The sequence below is a fragment of the Pseudonaja textilis genome, chromosome 5 (assembly GCF_049901715.1).
Source record: "Pseudonaja textilis isolate UNSWEBS1 chromosome 5, rPseTex1.2, whole genome shotgun sequence".
Lineage (NCBI taxonomy): Eukaryota > Metazoa > Chordata > Lepidosauria > Squamata > Elapidae > Pseudonaja > Pseudonaja textilis.
The window spans coordinates 15,978,031-15,999,678 of record NC_141994.1 but is presented as its reverse complement, the minus strand read 5'-3'; the positions used below and the strand labels follow the sequence as shown (position 1 = coordinate 15,999,678).

The 21,648-nt window shown below is 35.3% G+C and overlaps 1 protein-coding gene across 1 annotated transcript in view; it reads left to right on the top strand.

The window, feature by feature from the left end:
- KIF21A (kinesin family member 21A) overlaps positions 1-21,648 on the top strand; it is an 87,339-nt gene that overhangs the window by 7,528 nt on the left and 58,163 nt on the right. Inside the window, exons 2-3 of the mRNA XM_087935480.1 lie at positions 18,694-18,916; positions 19,552-19,734. Of these exons, the coding sequence (XP_087791606.1) occupies positions 18,694-18,916; positions 19,552-19,734 (406 nt within the window). The remainder of the gene's footprint in view (positions 1-18,693; positions 18,917-19,551; positions 19,735-21,648) is intronic.

Below are 21,648 nucleotides of genomic sequence, written 5' to 3'. Positions count from 1 at the left end.
TTAAGAATTGGTCGTGTCTCATAAAACATAAAAATAAGTTAATGCAATGGCCGTGGGTATAAGCATGTGTAATAAAAAGATATGCTGTAAGTGTTTAAATTTAGTTCAATTATATATTCTTTAATCTGTTATTTTGTACATTCATGGTCTCCCTATGTTTTGCATGTTGCTTGCCTAAAAAAGGAACAGGTTAAATATTTCATAGCTTGTGCATGATCCCGGAAAAAGATACCTTTGGATAATGCATTGCAGTAACCCCACATCCTCTGAAAGACTTTGCTTTCTAATCCAAAACACTGCAGAGTGTGGGATGTTACCTTCTTGATTCCATCACATCTGATATGGGATTAGCATCATTACATGGTATGGCTAATCTGTCAAGATGTGTCTATGATGCATTCATTTGTTGTTGGGTTGAAGAGCACGCTTAGCAATTTCTGTTACCAGAACACAAATTCCTATTTATCTCTATGAAGAATCAGCTGACTAGTGGACACGTCTGCCTGAAGTAGGATTTTTGTCATTTTCCCTGAAACATGCCTAAAATTAAAGAAAAATTGGAAAAAACTTTGCTTTAGCTGTTTCATACAATACTCCTAGTATTTCTTTAGTTCAGATATTTCCTACACACACCTTTTCTCTTTGCCCTTATACTTCACGATTGTTATAAATCTTACTGTTTAATAGTAAAGTTTGGATTTATACTCCTACATATACCTAAACTATTCTTTTGCCTTCCCTGTATTCAGTTTTGAAACCTGCCCTTTAATATAGCTATTAAAACATGCCCTTTTAAAATCAGGTGCTTAAAACAACTGTGATTGATCCTTGATCTTTAGCCTTCTTTCAGAGATTGATACAGATCTGTTGAATGAAACGGAGTTATTTCATGAATAACTGCAGAATTAGATTTCAAGAATGACACTATGGCAATGACATTAAACAGTATTCGAACAGACTAAGCAATTGTACTATTTCACAGCTAATATGTAATTATGTAAAGATTCTTGGTTTAGAACTGATCAGACAAAAACATAATTCCAGTCTTCCCCAGTCTAGAGTCCCATTGGGGTATAATTTTCATAAACTCTAATTTAGACATCTGAGGGGCATTATATTAAAGCTGTGATATTTGCCAGGGAGGCTGTGATGACCTGGGGCGTGGCCCAAAGGCAGCACAGCCAGAAAATAGGTATGAGTCCCTTTATTTGCTCCAACTTTGTTCCCAACATCCCGGTTACTCTCCGGCCTGGAGAAAAGCTGTCCCATGAACCTACAGTAGCCTCTGACAGCAGATTCTCCGGTCCAAATGCTGTAAGCAAAATGACTGCAATCAGTCACTCCAGCAGGGCAAGATAATGAGTCCAATAATTCAGCAAGGCAGATAAGCACACAGAACCATGGCAATAATTCATACAGACATGAGGAATGCCAGGAATATATGCTAAAACAATACTAGACAAATTCAGCGTTTGTTCCCTCCCAACTGCCTCTCCTTTAAAATCCATCCCCAGGTGTGCCTTGTGAAAGGAATCAAGGCCCTTCCTCGTAAGCCACACAACCCACATTCTTCCCTGCATGCCCTAGGATGAGGGGGTGGGCCTTGGTTTTCACCTGAACCCCATCTCCCTTGTTCTACCTCTTCCCTGCTCTGCCCAGCCTGACTGTCCTACCCCAGTTTCCTCCACAGCCAACGGAGCCACTTTCCCACTCTCTGTCAGCTGTTCATCTTCCCTCTCAGATTCAGACTCTGACTGGGGCATGACAGAGGCATATGGAAAATCAACATGCAGAAAGCATAATCATGATGGAAGAATATAGGCCCCACCCCTTTTTTGTACATTGCAAATGTTACACACCTAGAAGGAAAGGTCTATGACAACTCGCCACAGTCAAGTTGCCACAGCCAATTTGCTGAGGCCGACTTGCCGTGGCCAAGGGACAACTCGCCACAGCCAGTTCACTGTGTGATAACTCCCATGGGTCAAGAGTTACACTAATGTCAAAGAAATAGTGGAATAGAAAAATTAAAAGATGCCAAAGGAGGGACAAAATTAAATATGAATGACCAAAATTAAAATATTTTAAAAATGATTTTAAATAATTAAATTGAATTGTTGAATTGTCCTGCAATGAGTTGTCCAGTGGTGAATTGGCCATGTTGAGTTGTCCAGTGGTGAATTGGCTGTAGCGAGTTGTTCCATTCCAAGAAGGAATGGATTTTGTGTCTGTCATTAAGCTGAAGGTAATTTGTTGGGTACTTTTCTCTTTGCACAATGCGATAAGGCCAAATTAGAGCTGAATTAATTTCTTAATTCTGAAATGCTTATTTTAAACCCTTGCTCGATAGGATATTATTCTAACCAAAACAAAACTTGGACAGAAAAGATCAAAATGCTATTTTTCATGGTTAGTGCCCTTGACTCTCCAGATTCTACTAAACATTTTTAAACATCTTGTGACTTTTATCTGTGTCATATTAACAGCTGATAATGAAACTAAGCCTGAGTTGTACTAGGTAAAAAGGATTCGTTTTATTATTTTGCATACTATTCCCACGCTTTGCAACATGACTGCAGGTAAACTTGTAATTCTACTTCGTTATGGAACAAGTTTAAAGCAATACAGATTAAAGATAATGCACAGTCTTAATTTCCCAATAGGAAATAGAATTAAGAGGCATATATTTTCCTGGTCCTATATTGCTGTCATTTGTAGGTGCTGTTAACTGTACTTAACACAAAATGAAGTCCTTTTCCTATTTTTTGTTTTCTACTGTCTTTCATAGACGAAAGTGTCATGAGGAGAATTTAAACATGGATCATCTAATAATTACTGACTTTTACTGCCAGATCTATAAGAGGGGAAGACAGAAGGAGAATATAAGGCTAAAGTGCTCATTTTTAAAATCACTTATAAATGCATGATATTTGAGAATAAAATTAATCATGCAATGTTAATACAGTAAATAAATAAGTTAACTATGACAGACTAAAAACATGTCTTTGTCAAAAGGTCAAGAATATTTTTAAAGCTGACATTTCTAGAATATTTCAAACCTGGATTAAAGAACTGGAATTTCCATAAAGTCCCATCAATGGATTCCTATCCATAAAAATATTTAAATGATTTTGACAGAACTGCAATTCAGGTTGATTCATTAAAAATTGTATTTAGGGTATATTGAATTCATCAATATATTTAAAAGAAGGCAATTAGGTTTTCTACACTGGAATGGCTCACTGACCCATATGATATACTGTCAGTCCCCAAGAATGATATATGGAGTTACTTCTGAGTAGTTTCTTTATTGTTGTTCATCCATAGACAGAATCTTCCCAAGCTAGAGTAACGATCTGCTGCATAACTATAAAGATATACTCTGTGAATTACTAGGGAGGGCCCATTTTAATCTTCCTGCCTACCAAACTTTGTTGCCTCTTTGCCCCCTGGGAAGCAGTGTACACACACACACACACACACACAGAGAGAGAGATTAAACATTTTACAATAAAAATTGTATTCATATTGTATCAGGGAATTCATTAGTGAACCAGCGACTGTCAGTAAGTTTAAAATATAAGAAATCATTTTCTTTCTTAGATTGTATTTTTAATTTATATTTTAAAAAAAATATTTTTCTCTAAGATGAACATTGTAAAAACGACAGTCTTTCAGAACATTCCAATTTGGGTAACGATCGCAGTGATAAAATTAAAATTGTGTTACTGTGATGAGCCACAAGAAAACAAAACACAACATCAATACAACATCCGGCTAAAATAAAAATTATATATAAATATGAATGCAGCCTAGCACTTATTGAATTACCATTCACAAACTGGCATTGTAGAGCCTGGCTCCCTGCCAATAGGCCAATCACACAAGCTTCCTTTGCCCTTCTCCACATTTAATCTGATAAGCACATTATACACAGTAACAGAATGGAGACTACAGCCACATATAACCGATTGTTTTAGTTTTACCTGCTTCGTGCCCTTGGGCGCTGACACACCTGGTGGTGTCCCAGTATTCCCCCTCAAGTAATGCTGATAATATGGCAATTAATGAGCCAGAATAAAGTTTCTTCTGCAATTTGATAATTGCATGTAAGGGGAAAGGTGAGATCACTCCCTAATACAAACAGAAATTGCATTGTGATCTTTTTAGAACTCATAATAATCAGGTTCTCAGAAAGACAAATTAGTCTTCACTGATATCCAGAAAGTATGGTTAGTAAACTTACATGATGTAGCCTATGTGTAATTGAAGTTTTGTTGGGAGTGGAATTGCCTCATAACGTTAGATATGGTAAATATCCAGAGGCAAAAGTTAGTTTAAGCTGATACTGTAGTTGCACAACTAGAACTGGTCTAAACTCATAGAGACATTTGATAGGAGGCATAGGACTAAAAAAAATGGCAGTAGGAAATTGAATGAAGTCTAAAATTCTCCTTTGGATGGACCTTAGCCTTTCCTACATGAGTGTGAGTATAAGACCCTTGCTTGATCCAGATGGATGCTAAGAGAAACAAAAATTGATCAATAAAAGTTTCTTTATGAGCTTGGTTGCAAAAACCCTTCAATACTATGGGGATAAAATTTTCTGTTTTGACACAAGAGAAGCCAAGATTCATAGCATGGATCTGTGAAATGACCTGTCTTACTGTTACATTCATTCTGTAATTAAAACACATGTTTCTGTATCTGCAGTTTTTAAACAAAAAGTGAAAAAAATCAAACCCATTATATTGATTGTGAATCATAGTGAATGTATGCTTTCTGCTGAAAATTGTGTCTATGTTTTTCTATGCCACATTTAGTTTCTTCACTGGTTTAGAACATAGAATAACAGAGTTGGAAGGGACCTTGGAGGTCTTCTATACCAACCCCTTGCTCAAAGCAGGAGACCCTATACCATTTCAGACAAGTGGTTGTCCAGTCTCTGAAAAGCCTCCAGCAATGGGGTTCCCACAACTTCTGAAGGCAAGCCATTCCACTGGCTAATTGTTTCTCACCATTAGGAAATTTCTCTTTAGTTCTAGGTTGTTTCTCTCCTTGATTGGTTTCCATCAATTGTTAGGAAAGTTGAAAAAAAAATCTATAGTTATTTCATTTGTTAAGGTTCGCTCTTAAGAAATTACAAGATCAGTATTGGCTTAGAGACAGACAATCATTGTTGTGCCAGTCTACATGTGATGCTTGGGAAGCCAGTTTGATCCTAGACAATTTCTTTGGTTTCCAAAAGAATATCTTTTTTTTAAAATGGAAACTGGCTCTCAGCAAAGCAGACTGATATTCTCTGGCATTAACTGTATTTCCAAGAATGACTCTTTAGAAAGCTTAAATATATAATTGGCAGTACGGTATTCCCATCTGTCAACAAAAAGGATAAAGAAAGCAGGAATAGTAGAAAATACCATGAAGGAGGGTGGATTTGAGAGGAAGCAGAATGTACATGTTTATCAGAACACTTTGTTTTGATTATATTCTGATGACAGTTATTTGGTAAATTGACACATACCAAAGAGGGCCCATACCACGTTCTCAAAAATTAAAACTGCATCCACAGCTTTAATAGTGGCTTGATTATTTGTTTGTAAAGCCACCAATAGAGCCAGTTTGCTGTGGTAGTTAAAGCATTAGTCTAGAAACTGTTCTAGTTCTGCTTTAGACACAAAGCCAGCTGGATGACCTAGTCACTTTCTTTCAGCCTTACAGGGGGAGGCAATTACAAACAATTCCTGAAAAACTTTTCCAAGGAAACTGCAGGGACTTGTTTAGGCAGTCTTTGAGAATTGGGCATAATTGAAGGGAAGGGAAAAAACTTTTGCTAACCTTGTTAAACAATTCTGGTTGGTGTGCAACATTAAAAACACAAGTAACAAATAACAAGCACAAAGAGAAAAGGAACAATAAAGATCATTCCTGTGGAACAAGCATCCATTAAGAACTTATCAAACCTCTCACAGAGAGCTCACACTCCACTCTAGACTAGAAACTGAGGAAAAAGCCAGGTTTTAAAAACCTGTCTGAGAATGTTCTTCAGAGGGCAGATTCTTTGAAGGAGAACTGGCTTAGAGAGTCTAAAAGATGAGGGACAGAACACATTTTAGTGTGGAAGGAATTGGGGAAAAAAAGCTATTTCCTAATTCACTTACTATGCTTTGTCCTGACTTCATATTTTCAATATTCTCAAATGCCTGTGGTACTTTGTCTCCGTGACATGCTACTGGTGTTGATTTAATGGAACTACGTGTGTCTAAAATTCCTGGCCAAGTTTCACTGCATTGTAAATGATTCCAAGATAATGAATTACAATATCTTATTGATAAATGCAGCAATTCATTGTGTAAACAATATCATTACAATAGTGTGTAAACGATACACAGTATTGTTGTAAGTTCATTAACCAGTTTCTGAGGTATTAATATGTAGGCTATTAATAGCTTTATAGCACATGGTTCTTAAAAATATCAACCTATATGTTATACAATTCAGCATAAAAATTCCTTGTATATAGTACACAGATAGTCTATCTCTGCATTGTGCTAGAGTTTGGAATAGTGAAAGTTCCTTGTTTGTATATTAAATAAATTACAACTGTAAAGGAAACTAATTTCATGAACTTTTTAACCATCTTCAACCTGAATGCCATATGTCAATTTCTCAGTTGATATAGTTGCCATGTTTTAACTATTATTCTCTGAATGAGAGCACAGTGTTTGATTTTGAACATTTCTGCACGCAAGCAAATGAAGGTTAAATAAGTCTCCATTGAGTTCAATTTAACTCCACTGTCATGTCCTTGATATTATATTATCAAAAGAATAAAAGCTTGGCTGTATCTTTCTGGGATACTATAGATAGATAAACTTTACTGTCATTTTTTTATGTGGGTACACTGGAACACATTAAAACATTATAAATATTGTACCTCCTGTCATTTCTGGTGGCTGCCTGTGGATGACTCTGCTTAGCATAATTTTTTTCTCTAAGACTGCAGGTTCTTTATTTCACATATATTACAGTCTCTATTAAAAATATCACTGGCCTTTAGAAAGACAAATGATGTCCTATGCTTAACCTGTAATATTTAAGGTGTATTGTTTTATATTTGTTAAATGCTAATATTCCTAGTATATATCCTTGGAAAACATATTTAATACATTAAAAGCATTGGAGAAGATAATCTGTCAGGACACACTATAGAATAGAATAGAATAGAATAGAATAGAATAGAATAGAATAGAATAGAATAGAATAGAATAGAATTCTTTATTGGCCAAGTGTGATTGGACACACAAGGAATTTGTCTTTGGTGTATAAGCTCTCTGTACATAAAAGCTGCAAGTGATAGATCATAAATTTATAAATCAGAAATCATAGATTTAGAATTCATTGAGTATGATGCAGCTCTTCCTAAAGATTATTCCTTAGCTATATTTGAGGTTTACATGGAAGGTGGGGAAATATATATTATAAAATTGAGTGCTGCATGTAATTATGCCACATAAGAGGCAATTAAAAAAATAGTTGGAAACTAAAGGTAGAAACTCCAATTGAGTCCTGTGATACTTTTGGATGCAGAGAAAATTGAGCAAAATAGGTTGTGTTTAAAAATTGGATTATTATGTGGAGAAACAGGATAAGCTATTGGTTAACCTCCATGCTGGTGGGATACCATTTGCAGGTATGTCAGCCTCAATTAGAGAACTTGTGAATCATTTACAGTTTTGTTTCATGTTTTCTTACAGGTGTATCTAATTCAAATGAATTGAACGCTTGAAATTTACATTTAAAATATAAGTGAAAGTATTGAGTAAGCTTTTATCATTAAGCTAGCATTTAGGCACTAAGTAATGTTTAACTGGAAATTAGGGTGTTTTTGTGTGTTCTCAGTTCTGAAATGTAAATGATTTCTGAGCATTTGGCTATTTAAAAATCTACTGGTTAAACTTTCCTTTTGAGTTAATACATATATACATTTCTTTTAGATTATACGTTGTCAGTGATTTTTCTACTATTTATCAACTTTTATAAATAATTGAAAAAGTTTTTTATTTGATATTTTTGGAAGTCAGCAATACGTGGAATTAATACTAGTATAATATTTTACATTCACAGCTCTGGAGAACTAATTTCAATGCATAAATACCATAGAAATTATATCAAATTGTCAAAAGATTAAAAGCATCTACAGATAGAATCTTTGTTAGATCTGTACAGGTGTTTTGCATAAGCTGCATATAATACCCATTACCTTCATGTCTGAACTGCCATTCTGTAATTGTAAATTTCATATTCAGTATGAATCTTTAGTTTCTTAAATTACTTCCTGAAGTGAAAACCAGTTTTCTTAGTGATATAAATGAGAAAATGCCACAAGCTTCTTTTCTTGTTTTTCACATTTTGCACATCATTTTGGATAACCAACAATTTGCAATTTTTTGTAATGTAGTCATATTCATGCAGGGTTTTTGCTTTGTCTTTGAAATGTCATTATAATAATGACAGAAAAATAGGTGAAGGGTGAAAAAAAAGGTCTTCCTGTTGACATACAGACACAACCTAGCTTAGTGCAAAGGTTTGCACGTCTGTTCAAATTGACTTGCCAAATTTTGAAAAATGATCAAGCTTGAACTTGTGTAAGCCTAGTGAAACTCAGACACAGGGTAGCAATAGCACTTAGATTTATATACTGCTTCATAGTGCTTTACAACACTCTAAGTGGTTTACAGAGTCAGCATATTTCCCCCAACAAAATGGGCCCTTATTTTACTGACCTCGGAAAGATGGAAGGTTGAGTCAATCTTGAGCTGATCAAGATTGAACTCCTGACAGTGGGCAGAGTTAGCCTGCAATACGGCATTCTAACCACTGCGCCACCACTGGTCCTTTGGTTCACAGTGCAGATCTTTGATACGCATATCCTGTGTGCCAAAAAGGCATGGCATTATGCTTTCTAGCTGCTGATCTTCAGCTGGAACTGAGGCTTATGAAGGGAATTATGAACAGTTTGAAATATTTGTCAATTTTGGAACAAAACCTTCTTGGCTAATACGCCAAAGATGAAGATGAACGTCACCTTTCAACACAATGACCCAAAGCATACCTCCAAATCATCAAAAGTTTAAAAAAATAAAATCCAAAGTGATTTTATCTTGGTCTGATTTTTTTTATAACTAAAAAACCTGGCATTATAACAGGGTGTAGACATTTTATATCCACTGTACATTCATTATTGTCGCTGCATGTTATATTCTATGAATTTTTGATAAGCTGCCCCAAGGTTACAGCCGCCATCTTTTTAATATAATTACAGCAGCACAGGATAGCATGCATGTCTCAGATATTGTTCCTATAATTGGCAATTAAAATATAGTTGCCCTATGCCCGGGATGATGCTAAAATTCCATTTTCATAATGGCTAAGAACTGTAATGGATAGCTTCTAAAGATGCATAGGTCATATTTGACATAGAATCTTGTTATCTTTTCAACAGAAAATCTTACTAGCTTACTAGACTTTTAGTTGGTTTTTTCCTGCAATATAGAGTGCATTGTTTCATCTTTATCATATATGACTTCTTTTGTTGGTAAAGCCAATTTGGGCTGAGTTTTGATGAAAAACAGTCGAAATATTTTATAGATAAAGTTGGTGCTAATCAGAAAAGATCATCATAGTTTAAATAAGTGGTATAAAGCAGCTTTGTAATCATCAAGTCCAGTGCTAAAAAGTTTCTTGTATATCAAAATGCCATCATATATTGGAGATTCTTACCATCACTTTTTAAAAAAACTTTTGCAAAACATTTTAGCCAGTTTTGTCTAGTGCAAGGGTCTTCAAACTTGGCAAGTTTAAGACTTGTGGACTTCAACTCCCAGAATTCCAGAGCTAACATTACTGGAGGGGGAATTCTGGGAGTTGAAGTCCACAAGTCTTAACGCTGTCAGGTTTGAAGACCCCCAGTCCAGTGGTTAAGGCACCAGGCTAGAAAGTGAGAGACTAGGAATTCTAGTCCTGCCCTTAGCCATGAAAGCCACCTGGGTGACCTTGGGCCAGTCACATGCTTTCAGCCTAGCCCACTTTACAGGGTTGGGACAATAGGAGAAGGTATATTGAATAAATTCGTCACCTTGAATAATTTGTAAAAGTAGTAAAGGAAGGAGAGAAATACATTAATAAAATACACATTCAAATGACTTTGACAGCTCATTTGTAAAAAATGCATTAAGTGAAATATGTCAGAGTCTTGCAACTTTTCCTTCACATGTTCTTTTGTCCTTCCCTGTTTTCCTGTAAGCTTAGTCATACATGCATCATACAGGTATGTGAGGAAGCTAAAGATCACTGAGTTGAAAGTATTAACCAATTTGTAGGTGGAACAAGACTAAAAAAATATCTCTGTGTTGTTGATACTAGTACTGAAATGACTGACAAATATGAGAACAGGTTAGAATTAAAATCAATTATTATTTAATTGATAAAAGCAGTAATATGTCATTCCCTTTATTCAAAATTCTGTGTTTATGTTAAAGGGCATTCTTTCTTTCCCATTTCCTTCTTTCTATAGAGATTAATATGTAGTGACCAAAAGCAATTTGCATTTAATAATTTTCTGCTGGCAGAAAATGTGAAAGGTTTTCATTTGGATCCATTTTCTCTCTTTTCTGAAAGTTATAAACCAGCTTACTTTTGACCCAATAAAATTATTTTCTTTTTTAGTTTTGGCCTGGAATGGACATTTCATGGTCCCCAAAGAGCAGCAGTAAACTTTAGATAGATGAGATCAGTATCACCACTTTGAATGATGAACTGGAATAGGGTGAGACTGTCAGAGCAGTGTGTGTGTGTGTGTGTGTGTGTGTGAGCAAATAATTTTTCCCAGAAATTATGCAAAAGTAATTCCTCCGTAAAATGAAATATAATAACTGATAAAATTTACATAGCATCTTTATCTGTTGGATGGGACAGCCTAGCGTAGACTTTTGCAAACCAGAATAGCCCCAAAGAGTCATTTCTGATATCTTTATCACAGAAACAAACCAACATCCCAGAATCTATGCATTCATCATTTGGATCTACTACTTGCTAGGTAACTTGGGACTGCAATATAAAATGAAGCATTAACCAACCAGCGTGTTTCCAAGGACCTCTAAAAATTATACAGGTAGTCCTCATTTACAGGCCATAATTGTAATCAGCAACTCTGTCAATTAGTGACATGGTCATAAAAAGTAAAATATGTGACTCCGCCTGACTTACAGTATCAGTTCTGCTGCAGTCATTAAACAAACCATGGGTTTTTAAAAATATTTTAATATCAGATGATCAGAACCTGTGACTTCCTGTTAGCTTCCCCCATTGGCTTTGCTTGTTGGAAGCTGACTGTGAAAGTCATAAATAGTGTCCACGTGACTGTGGGACAGTGCAAAAGTCATAAATCTATACTGGCTGCCAAAAATCTGAATTGCAATCACATAACCGTGTGGACACTGTGACAACTGCAAATTTGAAGCTCAGCCATAAATTACTTTTCAGCATCATAACGTCAGACAATCGCTGAACAAGGCAGTCAGTAAGTGAGGCCAACTTATTGTCCCAATTAGCCTGAAGGCACTGAGTTGGAAAGACTGTAGGTTGGACACTTTTTAAATAGTTCAGTGGGGAAGGTGCATTTGCTGCAACTTTTGGAGTAAATCTAATAGTGTCGAGTTGCTTTTTGCTAACATGTGCTTTTCTGAATGCTTCGATACTTTGATTGTCATACATTAGAAATTCACAAGTTTTGCAGTCTAGGGTGAATGAAAGTGCCCAACAGAAGTGGATTTTTCAAGACAACTTCAGACAACACAACAATTACTGATAAAAATAAACAGTTATGGTGGGGAAAAAAAACCTGAGTCAGCTGAGGAATGTTTTTCTAGAGTTCTTGCCAATGTAAGTTTGGATCATTGATCAATCACAAAGGATTAGTGTAGGACATAAAACATTGTAAGCAAAGGGAGAATGTGACCTCTTTGGTTTTGGCTTGCTCTGAGAACCTTTGGAAGGGATGCAGGCTGATGCAACTTTGGCTGTGTCCCTCTGCCAAGATGATAGGATAGAGAGAAGGTAATCAGCTCTGTTAGAAGAATGTTTATTTTTGTTTGTCATCAACTGTATCTCCCCTCTCTCCCTCCCCCCCTATACTGTATAAAGGTTGTTTGGCTTTAAAAGATTGAATGCAAACATTTAAAAGATGTTTTCAGCTGATCTATGTGTTTTAGTAACAGTGTTGAATAGAATAGAATAGAATAGAATAGAATAGAATAGAATAGAATAGAATAGAATAGAATACTTTATTGGCCAAGTGTGATTGGACACACAGGAATTTGTCTTGGTGCAAACTCTCAGTATACATAAAAGAAAAGATACATTTGTCAAGAGTCGAGAATCATAAGGTACGACACTTAATGATGGTCATAGGGTACAATAAGCAATAAAATCATACTAGGAAACAGTCAATATAAATCATGAGGATACAAGCAACAAAGTTACAGTCATACAGTCACAAGTGGGAGGGGATGGGTGATAAGGAGTGATGAGAAGATTAACAGTAATAGTAGTGCAGACTTTGTAATAGTTGAAGAGTGTTGAGGGAATTATTTGTTTAGCAGAGTGATGGCTTTTGGGGAAAAACTCTCCTTGTGTCTAGTTGTTCTGGTGTGCTGGGCTTTACAGCATTGTTTTGAGGGAAGGAGTTGAAAAAGTTTTATGTCCGGGATGTGAGGGGTCTGTAAATATTTTCACAGACCTCTTCACCTAGATTTTAGCTTTTATACTAATATAAGTTATGTTTTTAAAAAAATATTGCAATGTATAAAGCCATATTATGAATTTGGGTATTGTAGTGTAACAACAATAATATCTATATATACACTAGCTCGATACCTGCGCTTCACTACAAATCTATGTGGTCGGGCTTGGTTTTGGGGGAGGAAAATAAGGAGGAAAAAATCTGCCAGCATCCATCGGTATTCATCTGGCTAGCTTCCTGTCAGTGTGTGAGAGAGTTGAGGGCTGTTGGAAACGGAAACAGTATTTGCTGTGAGCAAGAAGGAGACAACAAGGAGCCTGGGCGTGGCTTAGCTCAACTGTTCTGTACTAAAACTGGTTGCTGCTGTGAAACTAAAACTGAAACTCCTCTGCTTGTGTTTTGCATTTGGAACAGATTTCTTTTCAGGTGGGGAGAGGGAGTAGAACTCCTTAGCATCAGAGCGTGTTAATAATAATATAGGAAATACTAATGCTCATTTTGAAAAATCCTTTCTTAGTGAGAACCTAGAAGCCAAGTGGAACATATGTGCCAAATTTCAAGTTTGTAGGCTTTACTGTTCTGGAGATTTTGTGAAGATGATGCATGAGTGGTATTTCACTTTTATATACCGGTATATAGATTTTTTAAAAACCCTCAAACACCCAATGAAAAACAGCTGTTAAAAGTCAACCAAGCCCTCAAGATCTACCTGTTTGCCATGCTAACTTGAAGCATGGGCACATTTCAAAATTCAGATAAAAGTTTTCAGAATGTTTATGGTAAGATTTCCTTTAAAACAATATGTTTGTATCTTGTTTTGCAGGATTTATTTGAAACTATTTTCTGGTGTACCAGTTTTTGTTAGCAATTGTAAAAGCAAGAAGTGGGGAGCAGGGAGGATAAAAAAATGGCCCTTTGTTCTCCACCTGGCATTCTAATGGAACAGAGACTGTTGGCTTCTGTTCTAACTTGAAAGAACTTGGGGCAACTCCCAAGGCCAAGTTCCTAGGAGTTTTTTTTTTTAAAAAAGGATCTTTACACTGGTCTCCTAGATTGACAGAGCCTGCGTAAGAACCTGATAAAGGGGGCTGGTAGTTCAGGTGGGTTTTTTTTTAAAGACCAAACACAAGAGACATAGATTTCTAAATTATCAGGCAAGCTTCATTGATTGATGCGCGAACTTGAATATTAACTGATGTGATGAGTTCTTATGTTCTTGTTAACACTGAAAGTATTACTACAGGTTTTTCAAGTGACTCAGATTCCTCAAGTTATGAAACAGGAGCCCTGAAGCAAGGCAAAGGTGGAGAATTTCTTTTGGTAGGATAAATTGGGCAAAAAGTCAGAAGGCCACCCTATTTGGCACTATAACTCCCACCTGTGTGGGAGTTATATGGTGAAGAATGCTAGAGAACTGGGTGACTGGGATTTCCCATTCCTGTTCTACTGTATGATAAAATACCACTTTTTAAATTTTAGAAAGCACTAGTAGCAAACAGAAATAATGGGTTTGTGTAGAAGTGTTATTTCCCATTTAATGCCATAAGCTAAATAAATAAAATCCTAGTTTAATGTGTACTGAAATCTGGAGGCAATATTGAGAGACATGAGTTGATGTTGGCCAAACTTGTATGTGGTTTTCTTGCTATAACTCTTGCAGATACTAAAAAGGGAAATAACGTAAAACATGCTCGATAGGCAAAAACACACACAACTGTCTATGCGTTATATTAATATTTATTATAAAATACGTTCATGTAAGCAGAAATAAAAGAATTAGATAATAGAGTAAGATATCTTCACCTAGAAATATTACACACGCTTTGCATTTAATGTATTTTATGGTTTCAAAGAAAATGTTGGGTTGCTTTTTGAAAAAAGAGATCTATTTAATTAAAAGCCAAGCCACATAATTTCTCACTTCTTGTTTTTTTTTTTTCCCTGGCAAGCAAACAAAAGACCTTGTCAGACTTAAGTGGATGCCATCTGTATTGTGCTGGTGGCTTGGGATAAAATAGCCAAGGAATTATGCGGGGAAACAATAATAGAAAATCAAGTTTCATTATTTTTCAAGTAATGTTAGCAACTGTCTACTAATGAAGATCTGAGATTCAAAATAAATGAACTTAAACTATAAAGGAGAATACTACATTCATCCAGAGAAGACCATCCCAGTTAGAGATCCAAAAATAAGAGAATAAATCTTATTAAACCAAAGTCATCAGAGCAACATATGTGAACTGTTCCCAGACAAATCCAATTATTTCACAGCCATATTTTTTCTTAATCAAATTACATTAGCATCATTATTTATCTCTTTCTTATTTGCCATTTAGAAGAGTTAGTTTATAATTTTTTTTATTTTCTTAGCTTAGACTCCTCCTTGCCTTTGTTTAAATTATAGTTGTATAATAGACGGCCTAGCCATTGGTTAAATTATTGAAATCATTAGTTTTGTTGTGCATTAGACTATTTATCATTTTCTATATAATCAGCCCAAATAAATCCACCCAAGGGTGAAGTTTGTTCGCTAAAAGTCAGACTTAAACCCACCACAGTGGTCCAGTGCAGGTTGCTAGATATATGTAGTCCTTGACCACAGTTGGGACCAGATCTTCCATTGCTAAGTGATGTAGTTAAATGAGGATGGATTTTATCCCCTTTTTCGTTGCAATTCTTAGCAAATCACTGTGTTGTTGAGATTAAAAATCCCTGTTATTTTTAATGTTTTATCATATTCTGTATTCCAGAGTCACTTGGGTAATAACATGGGTGACATATAAATTAATAAATATATTAAATAAATAAATAAATAAATAACATATCTACTTATTGGATAAGACTTGGTTGAATGTTTCAGGAAAAATGCTTTTCACCTCCCTCAAAAATTAATTTTTAATAGTATAGTTTGCGATCATCTCTACACCAGTGGTCCCCAACCTTTCCGGCTTGGGGACCTGGTGAGGGGGGAAAGGGGAATGTTTGTACAAGTGGCAGGCAAACTTGTCAGTACATACAGGTCCATTTGCACAAGTGATGGATGTGTGTGCCTGCCATTTGTGCAAATGGAGTTTCATGCTTGAGCTCGTGCAAGTGGACCGCAGCTCAGGGATTGGGGAACCCTGCTCTACACCACAAAGTTATTTTGCTTCCATTGATATCACAGTTTGAAACTTAGCATTGGATCATTTAAACATTATTTTCGTGAATGACATATTAGGATATTGTAGAATGTAAAGTTTTAAACTTGCAGGGCGTGTTCATACAGTAAATAAAGTAATAGAGCACATTTTAAATAGCACCCAAGTGACGACTGGGTTAACTTTCTTAAATGTGGTGGTAACTATTCATAGCCAGAATGTTATTCTAAGTAAAGGAGGGATGTCAGAAGTCAACTTATATTTACCTTGGGCATGGTAGGAGTGTAATAAAGACAGCTTCTGCTTTCAGAAGCAGAACTTTGTTGTCTACATGACAAGTGTCTACCACACCAAATATGTAGCTGTGTAACAGGATATGGGATTTTTCTTAGAACAGTTTTTTAAGAAAACACTCCCAACTTACTGGTAGTATAAACCATGACTATGTTTTATGGAAGAGATTCATAGAATAGAACCACTTGCAGTTTAAGATTATCCTCATGTTTATATTGGCTTCCATAATTTAAATTTGGTTTTTTTAACGGGCAGGTTGTCAGTATGTTTTGCGATTTGAAATAATTGACATAAATGATTTTTGCAGTTTCCTCATGTATGTTTGGGACAAGTGCAAGCTGCTCCACTGGGTAATTGTTATCACTGTCAGAAAATTTCTCCTTAGTTTTAGTTTGGTTCTGTATTTTTGTTTTGCTTGAGTAACCTAAAAGGGATTAATTGGCAATATGATTATACATTACTTACAACTATGGTTTGGTTTGTCATGTAGGGAGTGTAAGGTTTATTTTGCCATTGAGATGTTTGTAGCTTTCAATCAGTTGGCTTTGTTCAAGTTAACATAGCATATTTATATAGCATCTTTTTTACTAACAGAAAAATACTTGCTTGAAGTTTCAAATATCTAATTCCTGATTCAGAAATAATTCATATATCTCAAAGACTACTATTTTGGTCATTTCCTACAAGACCCAAAATAGCATAGTAACAAAATAACAGAGTTGGAAGGGACCTTGGAGGTCTTCTAGTCCAACCCCCTGCACAAGCAGGAGACCCTATACCAGTGGTGGCTAACTTTTTTTGGCTCCCATGCCGATAATTGCGCATGCTCACATGCCAGCACCCAGAAGGCAATGTGTGCTGGCCCTCCCACACGCCCTGTGCAAGCGTGTGTGCCTCCCTCGCGCACCGTATGTCTACACATGTGTGTGCGATTCCCCCTTTTGCACTGCACATGCACATAACCCTCATGCACCGCGTGTCTTGGCGCATGTGCATGTACCCTCACATGCCATGCATCTTAGCGCATGTGCATGGGTCTCCTGCGCATCCCCTCCACCCCCTGTGCGTGCACACCAGATACCCAACAATCAGATGTTGGGTGGCGGCATCTGCCTACATGCACAGTGAGGCTTTTCCGGGCAACCACTCGCGTGCGGGGGGAAATGGCTCTGCGTGTCACTTCCGGCACACATGACATAGCTTCGCCAACATGGCCCTATACCATTCTGGACAAATGGCTTCCCAATCTCTTCTTAAAAACCTTCAGTGATGGAGAACCCAAAACCTCTGAAGGGAAGCTGGGTAATTGTTATCACTGTCAGAAAATTTCTCATTAGTTTTAGTTTGGTTCGGTCCTTGATTATTTTCCATCTGTTAGTTCTTGTCTTGCCTTCTGGTGCTTTGGAAAATAGGTTCACCCTGTCTTAAAATGAGGACTAATAGACTGAGAAACAGTTCATTTTCCAAGGCAATAATTGTCTTGAATCAAACAATGCATATGTGATTTAGCCCTATGTATATAATGGCATTTTTAAACTATCTAACTTACTATATGTTTCAGATAGGTTTTAGACTAGGTTTTTAATTATTATTATTTTAATTATTTTAATTTTTAAATACTCTGTAGTGTGATTGTGATGTGTTTGGGGCACTGTGCTGGTGTAGCTTTCAAATTTCATTGTATTTGTAGAATGCAGTGACAATAAAGGTATTCTATTCTATTCTTCCTTTGGTAGCTCCTTAAATTTTGAACACTGCTATCATGTTACTCCTGGTCCTTCTTTTCACTACACTGAACGTACCAAATTCCTGCAACCATTCTTCATATCTTTTAGCCTCCAGCCCCCTAATCATCTTTGTTGTTCTTTTCAGCACTCTTTCCGTAATCTCAAGTTTTTTATGTTGTGGCGACCAAAACCAGATGCAATATTCCAAGTGTGGTCTTATCAAGGCATTATAAAGCCGTACTAACACTTTACATGACCTTGATTCTATCCCTCTGTTAATGCAGCCTGGAGTTGCATTTGGCTTTTTTGACATAAATAATGGTAAATAATAAGTGACTCTTAGAGCTGTACTATCTGCATGTATGGTACCAGAAGATTGCATGTGGAATTTTAATGAGAATGAATAGAGTTGCAGTGTTCCTTGACAAGAAGATATCATAAGACTCCTTAATATTTTTTTTTAAAGATTTGTTTAAAGGTCATAATGATTGCCCTTCTTATACTGTATATTATATTGCTTTACATTGCATAACATAGCATTGTTTTTCTTTCATCTCCCCTGTGAAATGTAATTATCAATTTAGAATGTCCCAGCCTTCCTTTTATTTGGTGGAAAGAAGCAATGAATGTTCATGTGTCAATTTAAATAATCTATTACAAAAGTTTTTTAAAAAATGTATTTTAATGCAGATGTATTTTTTTTGTTTTTATCTTTCCTCTCAAAAAACAGAATCAGGCCTCAGTTAGCCAAAGAGAAGATAGAAGGATGCCACATCTGCACATTGGTCACACCTGGTGAACCTCAGGTGTTTCTAGGAAAAGATAAGGCCTTCACTTTTGATTATGTGTTTGATATTGAATCTCAGCAAGAGGACATCTACTTACAATGCATAGAAAAATTGATTGAAGGCTGCTTTGAAGGATATAATGCTACTGTATTTGCTTATGGCCAGGTAACAATTGAGTGATTTTCTGATAAAACGTTCTCTGTATAAAAAAGGGAAAATTTGGGTACATTCAAACACATTCAGATTTTGCCAGAGGTGAGAATTACAGATTTTAACTTATAAGAAATTAACAATATACAGAAAGTGTACATGGATAAATATATAGCAATGCAACACCAATGTGCAATATTGGGGCAAGTATTTTGAAAGAGATATACAGTACCTAATTATGCAAGTTCCTCTGTTGGAATTAGAATGGCTTCATTCTGCTATATTCACAATCTACTTTCATTTAAATTCTCCTGAAATACTACATCAATCCCATGGTAACTGGGATGACAAGTTCTTGTCCTAGTCAAGGTTGTCTGGGAGTCAAAGGTAAAGTTACTTTGTGGTTATCTGTGGAGAGAGGGTGTGTGTGTATCTGTCATTTTTTTGCTTCTTGAAAATCCATAGCTATTTAGATTGCATTTCTGCATCTTGAAAAAAGTTTCTCAAAGTTTACATATGTATAAAATATATTAGTTATGTTACTTACATAAAAAACCTCCATAATTTTTAATAGCATTTATGTTTTTGATATTGAAATTCTGGCCTCAGCTTTGCTTCATAATTATAATGTTTAGTCTTTTTAACTTTAGACAGGAGCTGGTAAGACTTATACAATGGGCACAGGATTTGATGTCAATATAATGGAAGAGGAACAGGGTATTATACCACGAGCTGTAAAACATCTGTACAAGTGCATTGAAGAGAAAAAGCATGTGGCTATTCAACAGGGCCTTCCACCTCCAGAATTTAAAGTCAATGCTCAGTTCTTAGAGGTAAGTCTTTATAATAGAATAGATATTTAAGTATTTGTTTGTAATCATTATCACAGAGCTCCCTGTTGCCTTGTGCGTAAAGAAATAAATTAGACTAATATTTTTATTTATTTTAGTTGGGAAAATAAGAAGGGCATTGACACTTGGTTCATATTGGGAATCTCTGCATCATGGAACAGTCTAAAATTATGCTGCTGTAAACACAAACTGCATAGTGTCCAAACTTCACATCCCAATAAAACATAGAAGATTGGTGAAGTATAATTTAAAGTCAAGAAAAACCTTTGCAGTATTTATCAATAAGATTTCTCCTCTCTCTTTATATGCCAAAGAAATAAAACAAGATTTATCTTGTCTTGAACATGTGCAATTTTGAAGGGAGTTTCCTTTTTTAAATGCCTCTAAATATAGGGTTCAGAATTGATATGCAGAATGTTCAAATTACAGTTGCCTAAACTTATACAACTTCAGACATAAGATTCTCACTTTTTTTGGTCAAAGTAGCAATTGGATATGTCTGTGTACATGTATACAAGCAAAACAAACACAAATAGCATGCATACATTTTGCTGTTGAAAAAAAAAAAACCAATTCAGTTCCAGAAGTTAAGATTGACAATTATATGTCAATCTAATTGAACATTAGTTGGTATTGGTGCATATCTGATATTCTTAATTGAAAATATTGGCTTGAAACTTTCTGGCTAATTATCTAGAGAAATGTAAAGATAAGTAAATGCACAGATTAATGGCTTTTTGATTCTTTGATTTTGGTTTATAAGTGCTTTGAGATTTAAATGGTATTATATTTTATAGAAAAAGTGGTAGTCTATAGGCAAAATAAAAACATTTTGTTACATTCTCTTTGGTTTTTGATATAGATTTGCAGTTGATAATTAAAATGTTTATGATTATTATTAGAATAATGCCTGGAATCCAGAAATAAGATTTGAAAATATTTAAAATAATAGAAAAATATTAAGTAAATATAAAAATATTTTAGAAAAATAAAATCCCATTCATTTGCAGCATTATGGAATTAACAGAAAGACTAAAAATAAGTGAGCTTTTAAAATAAAAAGATGGTGCAAAGCTATATTAAATTAAAATATATTGAACTCACACCACTAAATAAACAGATTAGCAAATAAACCATTTTATATGACATCATGGATGATACATTTCTTTATTAAGCATAGAGCAAGAGGTAAATTTATAATTATATTTATAAATGCTGTAAGGAAAATCAGAATCTGCTTCTTTGTATTTTCTTTCTTTGCTTTGTATTTTTAGCTTTTTTTAAATCTCTTGTTCCTTTGTAATACTTGTTGTTTTCTTTCATGGATGGATGAATATTGTCAAATCTGCCGACCTGGGCAGTTTTTAATTTTGTTTTTTCTTACTGTTGTTTTATTTTATTACTTACTCTAAATAACAGTGATCACTTTTAAACAGATGGTAAAAAGATTGATCGTTTATTACAGCATGGAATCTAAAACTTAAAAGATAAAAATGAACAGATTCAAAATAAAAATTATATTCCCAGTCTCCAAAAGGCTAGAAAATTACCTTAAGTTGCACTTTTGAGAATAGCAACTGGGTATAAATATGTCAAGAGCAGAAACTAATAATGGAAACTATTCCTACTTCACTCCCTACAGAAAAGAATTCTGTATGTTGAATAGAATTAGTAACCTTGGACTGATATTTGGAAAAAATGCATCTAGGTGAGGAAGCTGAATATTTTAATTAAAATCTGCTGCCTTCTTACACTTATTTCTGTTTCTACCGTGAGAGTAGTTTGATGTAGTGGTTAAGGCTCCAGGAGAAACCAGGAGACCATGAGTTCTAGTCCTGCGTTAGGCACAAAGCCACCTGAGGGACCGTGGGCCAGTCACTCTCCCTTTTCTCTTAA